Source organism: Dipodomys merriami, unplaced genomic scaffold (genome assembly GCF_024711535.1).
Source record: "Dipodomys merriami isolate MVZ:Mamm:240054 unplaced genomic scaffold, mDipMer1.0.p SCAF_104, whole genome shotgun sequence".
Taxonomy (NCBI): Eukaryota; Metazoa; Chordata; class Mammalia; order Rodentia; family Heteromyidae; genus Dipodomys; species Dipodomys merriami.
Genome location: NW_027202316.1, coordinates 1,684,684 through 1,703,118, shown reverse-complemented (window position 1 = coordinate 1,703,118; position 18,435 = coordinate 1,684,684). Strand labels below are relative to the sequence as shown.

Sequence of the window (18,435 nt, the reverse complement as noted above, 5' to 3'; positions counted from 1 at the left end):
CTAAGGATGAAAAGAGCTGATTCTCAGGGAAGTTCAGTGACTTCCCAAAGATGTGAGTTCGCGGTTGAGCCAGCTCTAATCCCTGAGGCTACTGAAGGGTGGGCCAGCTTTCCTATAAAACTGGGAATATATATATAAATAAAAAGGATGGGAATCTAAAGTTGCCTGTTTCCAGGGTAGAGAACCACACCTCCTCAGCCCAGGGAAGCATAGGCTCAGCCTCTTTGAGAAAGGAATCGTGCTTTATCTGTGATCACAGCACAGGCGTCCGATGAATGAGCTACCAGTTACACAAATGTCATCGGGGAAACCAATCAAAGCAAAGGAAACTATGCAGAAAGGCAAGCCTGGGGAGCTGGGCTTAAGTCTGTGCCAGGATTTGCCAGGCCACCAGCTGCTTCCTAGATTTTGCAGAATTTAGGGCGTCTTACACTCTTGGATGGGCAAATCAGAATGTGCGTGTATGTGTGGGTGGGGGGGTGGAGGTGAATCTGGGTAAACAAGTATATGTATGCACACACACATGTAGGCAAATGTACAGTTCTATAGAACTTTAAAGGAGGACATGGGCATTTAAAATCAGAAAATCGCTGCCAAGCACTAAAGACATTTAAAATGGGGGTTAAACCACTTAAACCACAAATGTTATCTCCCTTCCCATAAACAAGGAGATGCTTGTGTGGTCTGAAAATGCAGTGACATGAGCCATGGGAGGAAACCCAAAGGCATCTGCTTGACCCAGCCCAGTCTGGTTTATCCTGAAAACCTTGACAAACACAACAATGGATTTCACCCTTGGCCTAATGCTACTTTTTCTACATGCTGGGATTCAACATGTGCTTCCTCGAACACAGCCAACTTACATTCACTACCAAAGACAACAGCACAGACCCACACAGACTAAGGAAGATGTGATATGACAAGAAAGCTGGATGTGAAAATACAAGAGAGAGAGAGAGAGAGAGAGAGAGAGAGAGAGAGAGAGAGAGAGAGAGAGAGAGAGAGAGAGAGGTGCATCAAAACCCCCTCACCTTATTACCCACTGTCCTTGGAAAGTAAGAACAGGACACGGAGGGAGCATTAGACGGGGAGATGTTGCAATCATAAGAAAAAAAGAAGAAGAAAGAATTTAATTTATAGCAGGACGACCAAATTAAGGGTAAAAGAAATGCAAATCCCATGATCATTAGTAAATGCCCATGAAGGTATCTATTTATTTTACATGTGTGTACATCGCGCTCACGCGTGCACACGCATGCACACACATACCCGCACACACACACCCACACACACGTGCACCCATGAGTCTACTGGGGGACCGTGCTGCAGTTATTTTCCTCTGGGATCTCTTCTAGTCCTGTATTTGTATGATTTGCTTTGTAAAATATTTTATACACGGAGGCAAACAGCTATCGATTTTTATTTTTACTGAATCTTTTTTTTTTTTTTTTTTTTGCTAGTCCTAGGGCTTGAACTCAGGCCTGAGCACTGTCCCTGAGCTTCTTTTGCTCAAGGCTAGCATGCTACCATTGAGCCACAGTGCCACTTCCAGTTTTTCTGTTTTTGTGGTACTGAGGAATCGAACTCAGGGCTTCATGCATGCTAGGCAAGCACTCTACCACTAAGCCACATTCCCAGCCCTCTACTGAATTTCTTTAGAAGCACTGGGTGCTTGGAAAGAACAGGACAAGTTTTCTTGAGCTGCAGGTGCATGCTACAGGAACAAGAAGCTCTACAGCTGGGCACTGGTGGCTCATGCCTATAATCCTAGCTACTCAGGAGCTGAGGATTGCGGTTCAGAGTCAGCCCAGGCAGGAATGTCTGTGAGATTCCTTATCACCAATAAACTATTCAGAATAACTGGAAGTACTGAGCACCAGCCTTGAGCACAAAGAGGCTTAGGGATAGCACCCAGGCTCTGAGTTCAAGCCCCAGGACCAGGCAAGAAAAGGAATAGGCAGAGGAGGGGGAGGAGGGGGAGGAGGGGGAGGAGGGGGAGGGGGAGGAGGAGGAGGAGGAGGAGGAGGAGGAGGAGGAGGAGGAGGAGGAGGAGGAGGAGGAGGAAAGAGGAAGCTCTGTTCTCTTAAAATGTTCCTAGAACAAAATTCAGTGTCAAGACACATGACCCAGTAGACTACAGGCTCATTTTCCTAAAACCTGAAGATACACTGCTAGAGGTTCTGTATAGTCATTAAACTGGGGCGGGGGAGAGGGGGGTCTTTATTTTAGGAAACAGGTATGTGCTCACTCAAAAAGATGTATAAAACACGGTTATGAAATGACTAATTAAAAAATTAGAATGATCACAGGGCACCTGTGGCTCACTCCTGTAATCGTAGCTACTCAGAGGCTGTGATCAGAGGATCACAGTTCAAAGCTAGCCTGGGCAGAAAAGTCTCTGTGAGATTCTTATCTCCAATTAACCACTCAAAAAACCAGAAGTGGCACTGTGGCTCAAGTGGTAGAGTGATAGTCTTGAGCACAAAGAGGCTCAGGAACAGTACCCAGGTCCTGAGTTCAAGTCCTTCACAACTGACCCCCCCCCCCAAAAAAAAAATGTGGCTCAAGTGGTAGAGTGCTAGCCTTGATGAAAAAGCTCAGAGATCATACCCAGGCCCTACGTTCAAGTCCCAGGTTTGGCATGCATGTATACAGATACTAATCAATAGTGTTATTTGCTCAATATGTTATATGTTTTAAAAAATATTTAGCTTTAGAAAAGCTAAATACATAACCAGGTGATGGTGACTCACGCCTGCAAATCTTAGCACTACAAAGCTTATCAGCCTGAGCTTTCTACCCTGAGGCTCTGTCTCCAAATAACCAGCACAAAGCTGGGCTTGATAACAGCTTCAAATTCGAAGAAAGCCAGCTGAGAAGGCTGTGAGTTCAAACTCCACCACCAGTTAAAAAAAAAAAAGTATGGTTAGCTACACACTGAGAGACAAGGACAGAGCCTGTGAAGCGCCACTTGCCTTCCTTTTAGCTAGACTTAATATCAAGTGTTCAAAGAAAAACTTCATGAAAATGTAGCTTCCTCTCCTGCTGATGCTGGGGTGCGAAGGGCACAATTTGCTGGGCACGAATTCAGTGGAATGGTGAATTATGCATGGGTTCATACAAGGCCCTCGGTGTTGAACTGCTCTAAGCTAAAGAAAGTGTTTCCTTAAGCTGAGTGTTCTCATGTGCCCAGAAATCCTTGCCTGCGACTTCCATCTGTTGCATTTCAGGCCCAGGACAGAGCAATGGACTAAACCGAATGCGTGCAAAGTTCAATCCGTTATACAGGCTGAGTGCCAGTGGCTCACGCTTATAATCCTTGTTATCAGGAGGCTGAGACTGAGAGGAACTTGGTTCTAGACTAGTCAGGCTGGAAAACTCCATAGGACTTCATCTCTGAATAATCATAAAATGCTAGACTGGAGGTGTGTGATTCTCATGGTAGAGCACCTGCTAGGTACAAAAAAGCCAACCAAGAGCTGAAGTGTCTGAGTTCAAGCCCTGATACCAGTGCACGTGTACAAACACACATCCATACATACACACATATCCATTTTATATATACCAAATAAATATGATTGAGTCTACTAGTATCTATATAGATACTAGTATATATATATATATATATATAATTGAATCTACTAGTATCTATACATATACTAATATATATATACCAAATATATATGATTGAATCTACTAGTATCTATATATATATACTAGTATATATATAATTGAATCTACTAGTATCTATATATATATACTAATATATATATCAAATATATATGATTGAATCTACTAGTATCTATATATATACTAGTATATATATATATAATTGAATCTACTAGTATCTATATATATATATACTAGTATATATATATAATTGAATCTACTAGTATCTATATATATATATACTAGTATATATATATAATTGAATCTACTAGTATCTATATATATACTAGTATATATATATATAATTGAATCTACTAGTATCTATATATATATACTAGTATATATATATATAATTGAATCTACTAGTATCTATATATATATATACTAGTATATATATATATATAATTGAATCTACTAGTATCTATATATATACTAGTATATATATATATAATTGAATCTACTAGTATCTATATATATATACTAGTATATATATATAATTGAATCTACTAGTATCTATATATATATATACTAATATATATATATATACACACCAAATATATATATATATATATATATATTTATATATATATATTTGGTATATATATATATATATACCAAATATATATGATTGAATCTACTACTATCTGTTCTCTTGTTTTTTTCTTGTTGATCTTTAGGTGTTTTATGAAGCAAAATTACCCAATAAAGTTTGCAAGAATACTTTCAAATCACCTGAAGCCATTCAAAGAATAATGTTGGCCATAAATGCTGAATGTCACCAAACCCTAACAATGTTTATTTGTAAGAAGTTTTCAGACCAGGTGTCAATGGCTCACACCTGTCATCCTAATTATTCAGCAGGCTGAGATCTGAGGATTGCAGTTCAAAGCCAGCCTGGGCAGGAAAGTCTGTGAGACGCTTATCTCCCATTAACCACCACAAGAATAAAAACAAAAACAAAAACAAAAACCACCTAGAAGTGGCGCTGTGGCTCAAAGTGGTAGAGTACTAGCAGTAAGCAAAAAGGCTCAGGACACCACCCAGGACCTGAGTTCAAGCCCCACAAACAAAGAAGACAGGAAAAAAGAATGTTTATAGAAAGACTTGATGCATGATTTTTCAACCCAGTGGCACTCGGAAGAGAGACCATCACATCTTTCTTGTGATCCAGGGTCAGTTTTTACAAGCAGCTAGGAAACTTCTAGTTTCCTTCTTTCCTGATCAGAATTGCTCCAAGCAGAACAGACGTCTCAGCCAAGCTGGGGGTCAGACTTCATGCAGCACTGCAGTCTCCCATCCGTGGGCTCAAGCTCACTGTTTTGCCCCTTCACCCCTCCATGACTCGCCCAGCCCTTTCCAATGACCCCACATGATTCTGGAAAAACCAGGAGAGGGAATGACATACCATGGGCTTCTCAGCTTTGACAGTCTTCACCTGGAGACCCTCTTCCCGCTTTGAGGTAGCGATGCCCAGCTCCGTCTGCTCCCCCAGGGCCCCGGGGGCAGGCCGGCCGGGGGACCTGGCCTGGGAGTGGCTGCCGGGGTCTCTGGGGGGTGGGGGCCGGGGGTGCATGTCCCCACGCTGCTTCTTGGTGACATGGGCCTCAGGGCCATGCACCGTCTTCACATGTTTGCGGAGGGAGCTGGGGTCTGTGTAGCGCTTCGTACATCCTGGGATTTTGCACACGTACGGTTTCTGCCAAATGCCACAAAAATGACACAATAGAGGGTTATGAGGGTATTGTGTCCCAGCCTCATGGGACACAACATACACATGCACATATGTGTATATGTGCATGTACCAGTATTTGAGCTCAGGGCTCCAACAAAGGGCCTTGTGCTCTCACCTGACTTTTTGGCTCAAGGCTAGTGCTCTACCACTTGGGCCAAAGCTCCACTTCCAGCTTTTTTTTTTTTTTACTGGTCAATTGGAGATAAATGTTTCACAGACTTCCCTGCTATAGCTGGTTTTGAACCATACTCCTCAGATCTCAGGCTCCTGAGTAGTTAGGATGACAGGCCTGAGACACCAGTGCCAGCTCATTTACAGTTTAAATCATTTTAAAGCACTTGTACAACATACAAACACCTTTCAGATGTAGTGGTGGTGATGGGGGGGGGGGGGGATGTAAGTAGTGATTACGGTGATGGTGATGAAGGTGGTGGTGATGACGGTATTGATGACTGTGGTGGTGGGGATGAAGGAACATGTCTTAAAAAGACCCCCATCACCTAATCAGGAGAATGCCCCACACCTCACAGGGGAGATCATCAGAAGAGATTTCTTATAGGTGTCTCCCGGTTCTTTGCTTTGAGAAATGTGCTATGCACACATAGGTATAATCAATGGCTGAAAATGGCTTCTAGCCTTTCCCAGGACCACTCAAAATGTGTTTCTCTGGGTGTCTGCCACAGCTGAGTGAGGGAAATGCTCAGGGCTTGGGAAATATCCAGCCCATCTCTAGCCTTCAAAGCCGTGAAGCCCTAGGCCCGGCTGTGGGGGCGGTGGCGGGCTGGAGCCAGGATTCTGCCCTCAGCTGCCTTGTCTTGTCGGATCCACTCAGGACTTCCTGATTGTCTTCTACCTGCACCCACCCTGTGCCCAGCTAACCATGCAGCTGAGACACGCAACTGCTGGCCTGCATAATGACTTATCATCCACATTAATGATGTTGTCCTCAAACAAAGCCTTCCTGGGTGCCTGCATGAGAGAAGCTGGCCCTCTCTATCTGAGGAACCGATGGTAGATGCAAAGTATTAAAAACGAATCAGAACTGCACTGTGCGATTCTGGTGAGGTGATAGGTATTACAAGGTATTTAAAGGGCGTAGAAGGCTGTATTAACTATTACACCGTTTTAAATAAGGGACCTGAGCAAGCTTGGATTTGGGTGTACCTGGGGGCCCTGGAAACAGCCCCATGAGCATGCCTGTTCGCATGTGCTAAAGACCAGCTAGTTCTCAGGGACGCAATCGCCGTAATGCATCCATTACATCCAGTGGAATCTATGTCTAAAAACTGCTTTCAGTGTTCTGACTTTGGCTCTGTGCACAACCTGGCACATTGAAATATCCTAATGCAGAAAAGCCAAGGCGATGAAAATTATCCTGAAGAGACTTCACCTCCAAACTTGAGATTCCTTTGTAGAAGAATTGATTCCCATTAACTCTAAATTATGGCCACTCAGGAGTGAGTGTCATTCACTATATATGTACAGATCCATATGCCAGGAAATGAGGGCGAAATCCTAGGCATTAGGGACTGAAGAATGGCTAGCAGTTACTGTCATTACCTTTCAGTGTTCTGACTCTGGCTCAGTGCTTGCTCAGGGCCTTAGATGGAATGGGGAGAGAGAGGGACCCCAAGCAGGGCCATGTGGCCACATGCTGGTTTTCTTTTCTATGAGGTTGGTGTCGGTCCTAGGGCTTGAGCTTGAAACCTGGGCTTTGTCCTTTAGTTTTGCTTTTTCCACTCAAGGCTGGCACTCTACCACTTGAGCCACAGCTCCACTTCCACTTTTTGGTGGTTAACTGGAGAAAAGAGTCTCAAGGACTTTTCTGCCAGGGCTAGCTTCAAACCACGAGCCTCCAGTTCTCAGTTCCTTGTGTAGCTAAGACTACAGGTGTGAGCTACCAGTGCCCGACTCATTACTTCCTCAAAGCTGTGCAATCATTCCTGTTCTTTGATGCCTGCACATTGTCACAATCTCCATCAGCAGTCACCCTGTTCTATCTGTTTCCAGATGCTAGCAAAGGCTAGTAAGCCTTCTGTCTCTATAGATTTGTTTTCTTTATGACAACTTAGTATTTTGTACAAAACGAGTGTAACAGCTATTGCACATTCATTTTTGAAGAACACAAAACAAAATTGGAATGTATCATCTTGTCTAAAGTGTTTTCATACAGCTGGTCAATATTAAGCAATACAGGACACGTCCTTCCGTAATCCAACATAACCTTTTCAAAGAGGAGCTGCTGCATGTGGTATGCAGGAGCTTTTGAGGAAGTGTGGTTAATCCTGTTAAAAGTGTTTTTGTTGTTGTTTTTTTGTGGTGCCTGTACCCGAACTTGAACACTCATGGTCTAGACACTATTCCTTAGGATTTTTGGAGATTTAAAATTTTTTTTGTTCAAGGATGGTACTTTACCACTTGAGCCACACCTCCACTTCTGCTATTTTTGTTAATAAGTCTCACAGACTTTTTTTTGTTGCTATTGTTTTTGCCTGGACTGGCCTTGTACTGTGAGTCTCAAACAGATCTCTCTCTTGAGTAGCTGGGATAATAAGCCTGAGCCCTAGGCACTCAGCTAGAAGTGGTTTTTGCCCTGACAGTTGAGCAAGAAGAAAATTTAGCAAAGCTCTTGAAGCCAGATGCTCCCTGGGGAGCATGGCTTGTTTGGTTTCTTCCAGATGCTCTCTCCCCCCTCAACCCCCGAAAATCTGCAAGCTCACGATGGATTGAGATCATAAGAGCCACACCCAGGTCTGTGTACAAACCACTCCTTGCCTAAAGCATTGCAAACAAAATGATGATACTCTTCCTGGGGTTGGACTATGTGTTATGCCAAAAGATTCTAAACAGTGACCCTAAAGGCAGGGAGCCTTATTCCCACATTTCTCCCTTCAGTCAAGAGGTTGACAGAGGAGCTAGCATTTTAGCTACATCTCCATAGAGATGCTGGAGGTCTACAGATAGAAAAGCACAACAATACTTAAGCAATATGGAACTGGGATCATTGTCATTCTTGAGTTCCACAAGCTGGAGAGGAGCCAATACCAGCCAATATCAGCCATACCACACAAACCATCCACTACCCATTATATTTTATGTGAAGTCACTGGGCTTCTGAGAATCACTTCCATCCTGATAGAAGCTATCAGCATTTAGAATGTCTGCCCTCTTATTTGTTAAACCACTGCTGGTTGTTCTGCAAAAGTGTGCTCTTAAATACAGTGTATTTGAAAATATCATGTAGCGAAAGCAATAAAAAGTGCTCTGTATAAGCTGGGCACTAGTGTCTCACACCTATCAGCTCAGGAGGCTGAGATCTGAAGACTTCAGTTCAAAGCCAGTGCAAACATGAAAGTCTGTGAGACTCTTATCTCCAATTAACCAACGAAAAAGACCAGAAGTGGAGCTGTGTGTGGCTCAAATGGTGGAGCACCATCCTAACTGAGAAAGCTAAGTAAAAGCACAAGATCCTAAGTTCAAGTCCAAGTATCAGCACATAAAGATAGCGTTATTTTAGCAGTGTATGTTCGCCTGAACTGATGAGCTCCGAGGCTCATCATTTGTTTGCAGTGATTCCTATTAATCTGGGCAGAGCAAGTGACCAAAATCCAAGCATTCCTACTGTCTGACCACTAGGTGGCAGTATCAAGTAATGGGAAACTAAGTTCCCCAGGAGTTTCTGAAATTCCCTTTTCATCTGATTTATCTTAATGGGGCTCGGTTTTCACCCTTATTTTTGAGGTAGCCGCCTGAGAGCTCATTGAGGCTGGAAACAGCCAAGAGAAAAGCAAACAGAACAGGCCTGTGGTCCCAAACTCCCATGAAGGCTTTGGCCCATTTGCTCTGGGCCCACGGAGATGGCTTACCTCATTGGAATGTGTTCTGTTCTGGTGCTTGGCTCGGTCAGAGGCATTGGAGAAAGCTTTATTGCAGCCTTCATGTTCGCAGACATACGGTTTCTCTCCAGTGTGAGATCTCAAGTGTGTTTTCAAGTTTTCTAGTCTCGAGTAGGCCTTTGTGCAACCTTCAAACTAAGAGCAACAGGTAAATAAATCTGTATTACAGCCACACAATTACAACTTGCAGCTGAGACCTTCAGGCCCTCCCCTCCTCCTTCCTCAACCTGGACAAAAACCTGACTTTCCAAGGGTCAGAAGCTTTTCAAAACCACAGAACAAAAAAGCTCCACTACACTTTGCAAGAATGGGGATTTGGAGAGGGGCTCCAGGCAGTTCAAGAAAAAGTGTTTTCAGTGCTTTTCAAAGTCTGGAAGGCTCTATGGTTTTTTAAAATAAATAAATAAATAACATCTACCCCCCTGGTGTGGACAATGGGTTTCATTATCTGCTCCTTCATCTTCTCCAATTGCCACTCATTTCAGATTCAGCGCCAAGTTCATTCATTCAGCTTTGTGTCCCTACAAAGCCAGGAAACTGATCACATTTGTAAAGGACTTGTCAGATGGAAAGCACCGGGGCTGAGCATTACCCAGGGCCTGACCCAGGGCCTTGCCAGTACCTCATACCCTGGTGGGAGAAAGCTCAGCCTCAGGGAGTCCCAGCCCATTTCTCCCTCCTCAGATCTCCCAATTTGCCCTAGGCACTGAGGAGAGGAACAAGAAAAACTCTAAACCTTTGCCCATCTCAGAAAGCATCAGATTTGAGAACATTTCAGATATGGTGTTTTTTGATTAAAGTATGGTATATATACGTAGGGGAAAACTGCAATGGTGTAAGTCCTACAAACAACGAACTTAAGGTTTAACAAAATGAATACCAGGATGCTGGAACTTGTGGTAGTAGGAGGCCAATGGGAGAGAGGAAGGGTGGATGAATACAGTCATAATTTTCAATTTATATGCATGAAAATGGAACCAGGGGTTTTGAAGGTATGGAAGGGGTTAGAGGAGATGGGGGAGGGGAGGAAAGAGGTGACATTGCTCAAGATGCATTATACTCATAATTTAACTTGTTGAATTCAATCTCCTTTGTACAACTACTTAAAGACAATCTTTAAAATTTAGGTGACCCTCCCCCATGGTATAACCCCTGCTTTCACTGTATTTGATGTTGATATAATTTGTGGAAGGGAAGGGAAAAAACAAATTGTTTAAATAGGGATACAGGTGGACCCATTGCAACAATGAGATGTACAAGTCCTTATGTCGAAAAACGAACTTTACAACTTTGGGGGGGGGATTGGGTGGGGGGGCAGAGGAGGCATATGGGAAGGGATGGGAAGGGGAAACAAAGGAGGAGGCAACAATGCTTGATAAGAAATGTACTTGTTCTCTTGCCCATGTAATTGTAACCCCTCACAATAAAAAAAATTAGGTGAATAATTAGATTGCTGTTTTAAAAAAAAAACAGTACACTAGGGATGCTCAGTTTTTTCAGGGATTAGCTTTTTACAAAGTCAACTGAAGGTTGAAGGTGGAGGCTTACACTTCTTTGGGGTTCTGAGTCCCCATACACAATGGGCTGTGGGCTGGGGTTAGCCTGCAGGGTGAGCTCCATCCTGCAGTCACTGGCCTTCCGCCAGCTCGACATTCTACTAGCTGCCCTGTCCAGCCAGGCAGCTCAAAAAGCAGGCATTTATCCCCAGGTAATACTCCATTTCTCCCAACCACACCTGTCCTGTGCTGCACACAACTCAGACAAGATGAGGAGCCCACTTCCCGTGGGCCTCAAACCCCTGTACTCACAGTGCATTTGTGAGGCTTCTCTCCCGTGTGTCTTCTCATGTGTACGACCAACATGTACTGAGCTTTGAAGGGCTTCTGCTCCCTGGAGCAATCAAGCCAGCGACATACAAACTCCTTCTTCTCCCCGTGAATGTGGTCATTATTGATATGCTAGGGTTAGGGGAAGAGAGAAAAAGAGAAATGTATTACTCTTCTGCCAAGGCAACAGAGCAGACCTCAAAATGTGCTCTGCTCCAAAAGACTACAAGAAGAACCTCACCAAATCCCAGGGTTTCAAAAACTCCACCCAGTCCGTTTCATAGGTAGCAAAACACTAATGCACCACATGTTCCTAGACAAGAGGGATATTATTGGATGGAAACCTGGAGACCTAGTTCAAGTCCTAGTCCAGATTTTGTGACAAGCCTTGTCCACATCTCTGTTATTTTTCAACTTCCAAAGGAGCATTAAGATCAGAGAACTATAGACATGTTCTCTACCACTTCAGCAGGGGGACATGCATGCACACAGATGCTTGTATAATTCCAAAACAAGGAGCAAGTGAAGCAAATGCACTTGGCAGGCTAACCTTGAGTTCAAGTTCACTACAGGTTTCTTCTTCAGTAAGAATTTACAAGGCAGGGTCCATTGGCTCACACCTGTAATCCTAGCTACTCAGGTGGTTGAAAGCTGAGGATCAGTTTGAAAGCAGCCCAGACAAAAAGTCCATGAGATTCTTATTTCCAATTAACCACCAAAAAAACTGCAAGCAGAGCTAGGACTCAAGTGGCACATTGAGCAAAAAAGCCAAAATACAATGCCCAGGTCTTAAGTTCAAGCCCCAAGACAGAAAGACAGACAGGCAGACACATAGGCATACACATACTATAGACAGGTGGGAGCAAATAATTTAGTCTCTCAGTGCCTTGTTTTTCTTCATATGAAAAAATTAAAAGGAATGGACTGTTTACCTTCTAAGGTTGTTTCCAGCTTTAAAAATGCTATTAATTTGGGTGTAAAAAATGAAAGTGGTGCTGGCTCACGCCTGTAATCCTAGTTACTCAGGAGGCTGAGAACTGAAGGCCATGGTTTGAAGCCAGCATAAGCAGTAAAGTCTACGTGACCCTTATCTCCAATTGAGCCAGAAGTGAAGCTGTGACTCAAATGGTAGAGTACTAGCCTTGAGGACAACAAGCTCAGAGACAGACAGCATTCAGGCCCCAAGTTCAAGCCCCAGGGACACACACACACACACACACACACACACACACACACACACACACACACACACACACACACACACACACACACACACACACACACACACACACACACGGTGAAGCTGGGCACTAATAGCTTACACTTCTAATCCTAGCTACTCAAGAAGATGAGACCTGAGGTTGATGGTTTGAAGCCAGCATAGGCAGGAACGTCCATGAGACTCTTATCCCCAATTAACCATCAAAAAGCTGGAAGTAAAGCTGTGGCTCAAGTGGTAGAGTGCCAGCCTTAAGTGAAAAAGTGAAGCAAGATTATAAGACCTTGAGTTCAAGCCTCAGGTGGGGGTTAGGGCCCCTGAATCCCTCATACACTCAAGATTGGGAAATCACTTCCTACAAGACTGAGACAGGAAAGAGGGACTAGGGTGGGATGGGATGAGCAGAGGGGCCTAACTGGAGAATCCTAGCTTATTTATCTTCTCTCATCATCCCACATTTAATGTGCAGCCTTCATTAAGGCTACTAGAAACACTTTCTCAGGTGTACATCAAAAGATGTCCCCTTAAACACCATCCAATAATGAAAAGTTCCCTTGGGCTGCATGCATTCTGTAATAGTGACATGTATCATCACTTGACAGTCTAATAGGCCGGCTGCTAGGCCAAGCAAGCTCTCCAGGAACACCAGGGTAAAACTCAGCCGTCACACGCTGCCTTTTCCAGTTATTCCACTAGGTGGAGCAAAGCAGTTGCTTTAGGGAACAAAAAGTTTACCAGAAATTAACAAACTTTTTCCATGCAGCTTCTGGAACTTTGAAGAAGGTAAAGGCAGAGAAGAGGAATCATTATTCTTGCCCCCTGCTCCACCACAGCTCTATGAGGAGCGAACAGCTGCAGTGTCACAGCACACAGCACACAGGGCAACCACCAGGCCCCTGGGGTCCTGAGAATGATAAGGACACAGCCACCTCATGGCCAGCAAATGAAGGGTTCAAAGCCAACTGTCCCTGAGTCAGAGTCAATGATACGCAATGCCCCAACAATGCACAACGAGAACAGCAGGGCAGAACAGGTCTCATTTTCTGCTTTCAGAACCATCCTCACAGCCTGTACATAGCCTATTAACCAGGGTTGTACCAGATAGGTGTTGGGGGCTCAGCCTTAAGTCCAAGGCCACTCCCCCTAAACTACTCATGGTTCCTTTATCCATGTTACTGGAAGTAAATCAATCGGATCCTTAAAATAAAACAGAATGGAAAAGGAGGGAGGAAGGGAAGAAAGGAGGAATACAGGGAAAGGGTAAAAGAGGGGAAGTGAGAGAGAGAGAGAGAGAGAGAAAGAGAGGAGGAAGGGAAGCAAGGAGGGAGGGAAGAGGGAAGGAAGAAGGAAAGGAAGGAGACAGGAAGAGAAAGGGAGGAAAGAAGGAAGGGAGGAAGGATAGAAGGAAGAAAGGCAGGCCAGCAGGCAGAGAAAAACAAGGCAATTATACAAGAGGAAGGAAAGAAAAAAATGGGCAGCTAGATTATAATCGGTGCCAAGGAAAACACCTTGAAGATAGGAGGGTCATATTTTCTGCAGGTACTTAGTAAATATTCGCTGAACGAATTTGATGCAATAAGGTGCATTTTTATTGGAAAAAAGAAATTACATTCTATGCTATTGTTTGTCCTAATGCAACTGTATTTTATTTGGTGTTTTAGCAATAGGAATTTAATATAACTAGTTGGGGGAACCAATGGCTCACACCTGTAATTTTAGCTACTCAGGAGGTGGAGATATGAGGATTTCAGTGCAAAGCCAGCAGGTGCAGAAGAAGAGTTCATGACACTCTTATCTCCAATTAACCAGCAAAATACCCTAAGTAGAAGTGTGGCATAAGGGGTAGAGTGACAAACCTTAAGCAAATAAAGCTAAGGGACAGTGCCCAGGCCCTGAGTTCAAGCCTCAATACTGGTAGAAAGAAAAAAAGTAAACAAAATAGTTTCAGATAAAGTATTTCATTCTTCGAAAATAAAAATACTCTCAAGATATCAAAAAGATTTGAATAATACCCAAACCCGACTCCTTTTCATACGTGGGACAGAAAGAAGTCAATGAATCCAACACTAGAAGTCAATGAATCCAACACTACTTTCCTCTCTTACTTATGAAGATCTACTGAGAGACACTTATGCCAGGCCCCAAGCTGAGGATGGAACAGACTTAATTCCTGCAGTGAGAAATTGCTAGCTGCTGTAGGCAAACAGGCAATGACTTAAATTACCACACAATTATAGCTGGGACAGTGTGGTGAAAGAAAATCATGGGTTTTATAAAAACATGGAGCAGGAGTCCTGGGTCAGGACCAGTGCTGGGAGTGAGGGTTAGTTTTTCCAACAGGACCAGAGGATAAATGGAGATCCACCTGCTACTTGTGGGAGGATGGGGAAGAGAAATGGGGACGCTCTTGTAGGCAGGTGACACAGAGTCACCTGTGGGGAGCCAGAGCTTGGTGCTTCTGAGGGTCTGGGGGAGGCGGCTGTCCAGCAGAGAGGATTGCACGGATCTACCACTGACCTTTCCCTCCGTCCATGACACCAAGAGGGCAGACCAGCAGGGCCAGCGGGCCAGGGCCCACCTGCATGGCATGGCAGTGTCCACAGCAGTGCGGCTGGGGGGGAACAAAGGACAGCACCCACACATTCCAGGAGATACGGCCCTGCATCTGCTCCCTGGGACAGCCACATCCAGAGATCTGGAGATTCTCAGGAGCAGAAGCACTGACTGTGGGAGGTGAGCACAGCAGCCGGAGCTGGGAGGGACTCACCTCTGTCCCTGTACTGGCTGGCACTGGAGTCACTGGACTCTAGATCTAGGTGGGGCAGAGAGGACACCTCGACTCAGGCTCCTTCAGGGGAGGTGACAGGAAGGGACCAGCCTGCCAGTGCCATTGCAAGGGGCCCGGGGGGGGGGGGGAGGGGAGTGATCTTTCTAAGAACCAGGTACTTGGGGACTAGAGCAATCCACTCCACAGCCCAAGGGTGGCTGCGAGGGCATCCCCAGCTACTGCAAAGAACTACGGACTCACTGGGCACTGGTGGCTCACACCTGTGACTCTAGCTACTCATGAGGATGAGCTCTGAGGTTCACAGTTTGAAGCCAGCCTGGGAAGGAAAGTCTGTAAGAGTCTTATCTCTGATTAACCAGCAAAGTACCAGAAGCAGAGCTGTGGCTCAAGTGCTAGAGCACCAAGGAAAAAAAGCTTAGGCCCAGAGTTCAAGTCCTAATCCAACCACACACACACACACACACACACACACACACACACACACACACACACACACACAGCTGAGGACACCTCCTTCTGATTATCTATATAGTCAAAAAGGAATTTTACGCTTAAAATACTTCCAAGAACTAGATTGTCAGCGAAATTAAAACTCTTAAGGAATCCTTGGCTTCTCTCATGCATGTTCTAAACATTTACTGTCCTTTAAAAAATTGCACTGAACATTAAGGGAGCTGGGGGGGAGGGGCAGCCTGGGGGGAGGGGGAGCCTGAGGTGGGATCCCAGGCCACTTTCTGATGAGTACTATCATGGTTCATCTCTCTGAGCTTTCATTTCCTCCTAAGTAAAATTATGAATCTAAAGTAAAATCAAGGGTAAGCTATCTTTTTCTGCAGGAAATGCATAAATATTTAGATTTCATTGTTTAAAAAAAAATCTCTGCAGAGAATATATAAATGACCTGGGTGTTGGGAGCCATGTAGAATTATGAGAAAATTTTAGAGGTATTCTGAAGACATCTTTTCAGTCAGTTAACAGCTTCAAGATGATTCTCAGCTCTACATAAAGATGGGGAGAGAGGGCCTGGGAAGGTGGCTCAGTGGTAGAGTACTTGCCTCGCATGCATGAAGCCCCAGGTTTGATTCTTCAGTACCACATAAACAGAAAAAGTCATAAGTGGGACTGTCGCTCAAGTAGTAGAATGCTAGCCTTGAGCACAGAGAAGCTCAGGGACAACGCCCAAGTCCTGAGTTCAAGCCCCAGGGCTGGCAAAAAAAAAAAAAGAAAAGAAAAAAGGACTCAGGGCTTGGAGGTGTGTGGCTCGGAGCACTAGCCCATGAGTGAAAGCATCTCAGGTACTGATTTCAAGTCCTAGTCTCAGACTTAAAAAAAAAAAAAAAAAGCATGGGCTAATACAAGCTGTAGAACCTGCTCATCCCCAAAGAAGACTCCGAAGTTTTCTTCTTGCTTTAACAATTGTCAGGTTTGTTTCTCAGATGTCAGCCTGAACATGCAACATGTATGCATGTAGTAATGCCAGCGAATGCACTAAAAAAATCAGAATTCTAGACCGATAAAAGTGACACCAACACAGGAAAGAGTTATTAGCCTGGACACACCTCTCAATCTGAATGAACCGTTGTTCTAGAATTAGGTAAAAATATCCATGTTGTTTCTCACCTGAATCCCAGGTAGCTAAGAGGAATACTCACTCAACAACCCCCAGTGAGCATGACTGCCTAAAATCCAATGGATATGCGTTTATTTGTGGTTTCACTGGAAATCTGACTTTATAATGGTGGCGTTAATCAAATATATAAATAATTGAATTGGAGGGAAAATAAGGCATGATTAAATTCTAAACAAATCCAACACAAAGACATGCGATTTGCCAGAGGCCCAAGAGTCAGAAAGAGATAGATGATGCAAATTACAATGTTGGATGCCAATTGCACGGCGATTCCGTCCGAGCGGCGAAGGTGCCTCTGTATTTCAGATTTCTCTTTGGGATGTCCAGCCCTGATTGTCAATGGAGGAGGTCTGGAGTGGAGTAGGCAAAGGCAATGCGAAGCTTTTCTTTCTCTGGCAGCAGAATGGAAGCCTACAATGGCCTTCACTGAGCTAATCAGGGCTCTTTCTTCTTGTGCTGTTATTTCTCCCCCCATGAGCTCAGTGCGGGCAGTTTTCCTAACCCTTCAAATGAAACGCACGCATGGGGCCCAGCGAGGCTCAATGCTCACGGGGCTCTAAATAAAGCAGCTATTCAAGCAGTTCATGAGGCTTGAGGGTACTTCTGCAAGCTTCCCACCTCCCTTTCTCTTGGCTAGACTCTGACTCCCACTGAGTCAGCCCCGGCGTTCTAAGATGGCTAAGTGGCTTCCATCCAGGTGACTGCTACCAGTTGGGGCTCGGCTCAGACCTGTGCGGGAGACCTGCACATCCACATCCTGACTCTGCCTGAGCGGGAGAAGGGGGGCCATTTTCAAACCCACGGACAAACTAGAGCTCCTCCAAAGTCCGTTCACTCTTCGTCAGCCTCATCCCAACATCAAGACAGTAGATGTCTTCCTGTTCTCACAGGAAGCACACCAGTAAGCACACAAAAACAGTCAAGGGCCAAGGCATCATGGCTCATGTCTGGAATACAAGCTTCTTAGGAAGCTAAGATCTGGAGATCATCATGGTTCAGAGACAACCCAAGCAGACAAATCCGAGACTCCTATCTCCAGCTAACCAGCAAAAAAGCCAGAAGTAGAGGAGTCAAGCAAATGGCAGAATGCCATCTTGGAGTGAAAAGCCAAGCAAGAGTACAAGGTCCTGAGTTCAGCCCCAGTACCAGCACAAACAAACACTTGTAAGAAAGTGACACTGTACTCTGGGCTGCGTTCACCGGTCACCTCACCCAGTCCCTAGCGGAGGACTGAGGATGTGCTGATCCCTTGGGTTTAAGCCTTAGCAACATTTCTGAGTATCTGATAGGCTGACACACGCCACCAGTGGATAAAATGGTCAGATTGTTAAGTAAGAAAGGAATGAAACAGGACTGTTTCTGAGAATGGCAAGCTAAATTCTTCATGTGTTGTAAATCCCCGGCCCTGTCTCCAGGCTAGCTTATAATATAATAGGGGACTAAGGGGAAATAGATCACAGCTATAGGACACCGTCACTGGCTCTACAAAGGGTCTCAGGTAGAGAAGATGGCAAAGTCTTCTCTATGGGCCTGAGATGAGATACGAGGAAGCAAACAATTTTGAGAAAATTCAAATTTCAATGTGTTTCCTGGCTTTGTCAACCTACTGTATCTCCTTACTGAGAAGTCCAGAGATACGGGGGGAAGAGAACGGGAAAAGTGATTTAGAATCTCT

The 18,435-nt window shown here is 44.5% G+C and overlaps 1 protein-coding gene across 1 annotated transcript in view; it reads right to left on the bottom strand.

Moving 5' to 3' along the window:
- The window catches only part of Gli3 (GLI family zinc finger 3), a 215,259-nt gene that overhangs the window by 9,432 nt on the left and 187,392 nt on the right, over window positions 1–18,435 (bottom strand). The window contains exons 10-12 of the mRNA XM_069998267.1: window positions 11,106–11,255; window positions 9,268–9,432; window positions 5,075–5,365 (exon numbers count right to left, since the gene is read on the bottom strand). Of these exons, the coding sequence (XP_069854368.1) occupies window positions 5,075–5,365; window positions 9,268–9,432; window positions 11,106–11,255 (606 nt within the window). The remainder of the gene's footprint in view (window positions 1–5,074; window positions 5,366–9,267; window positions 9,433–11,105; window positions 11,256–18,435) is intronic.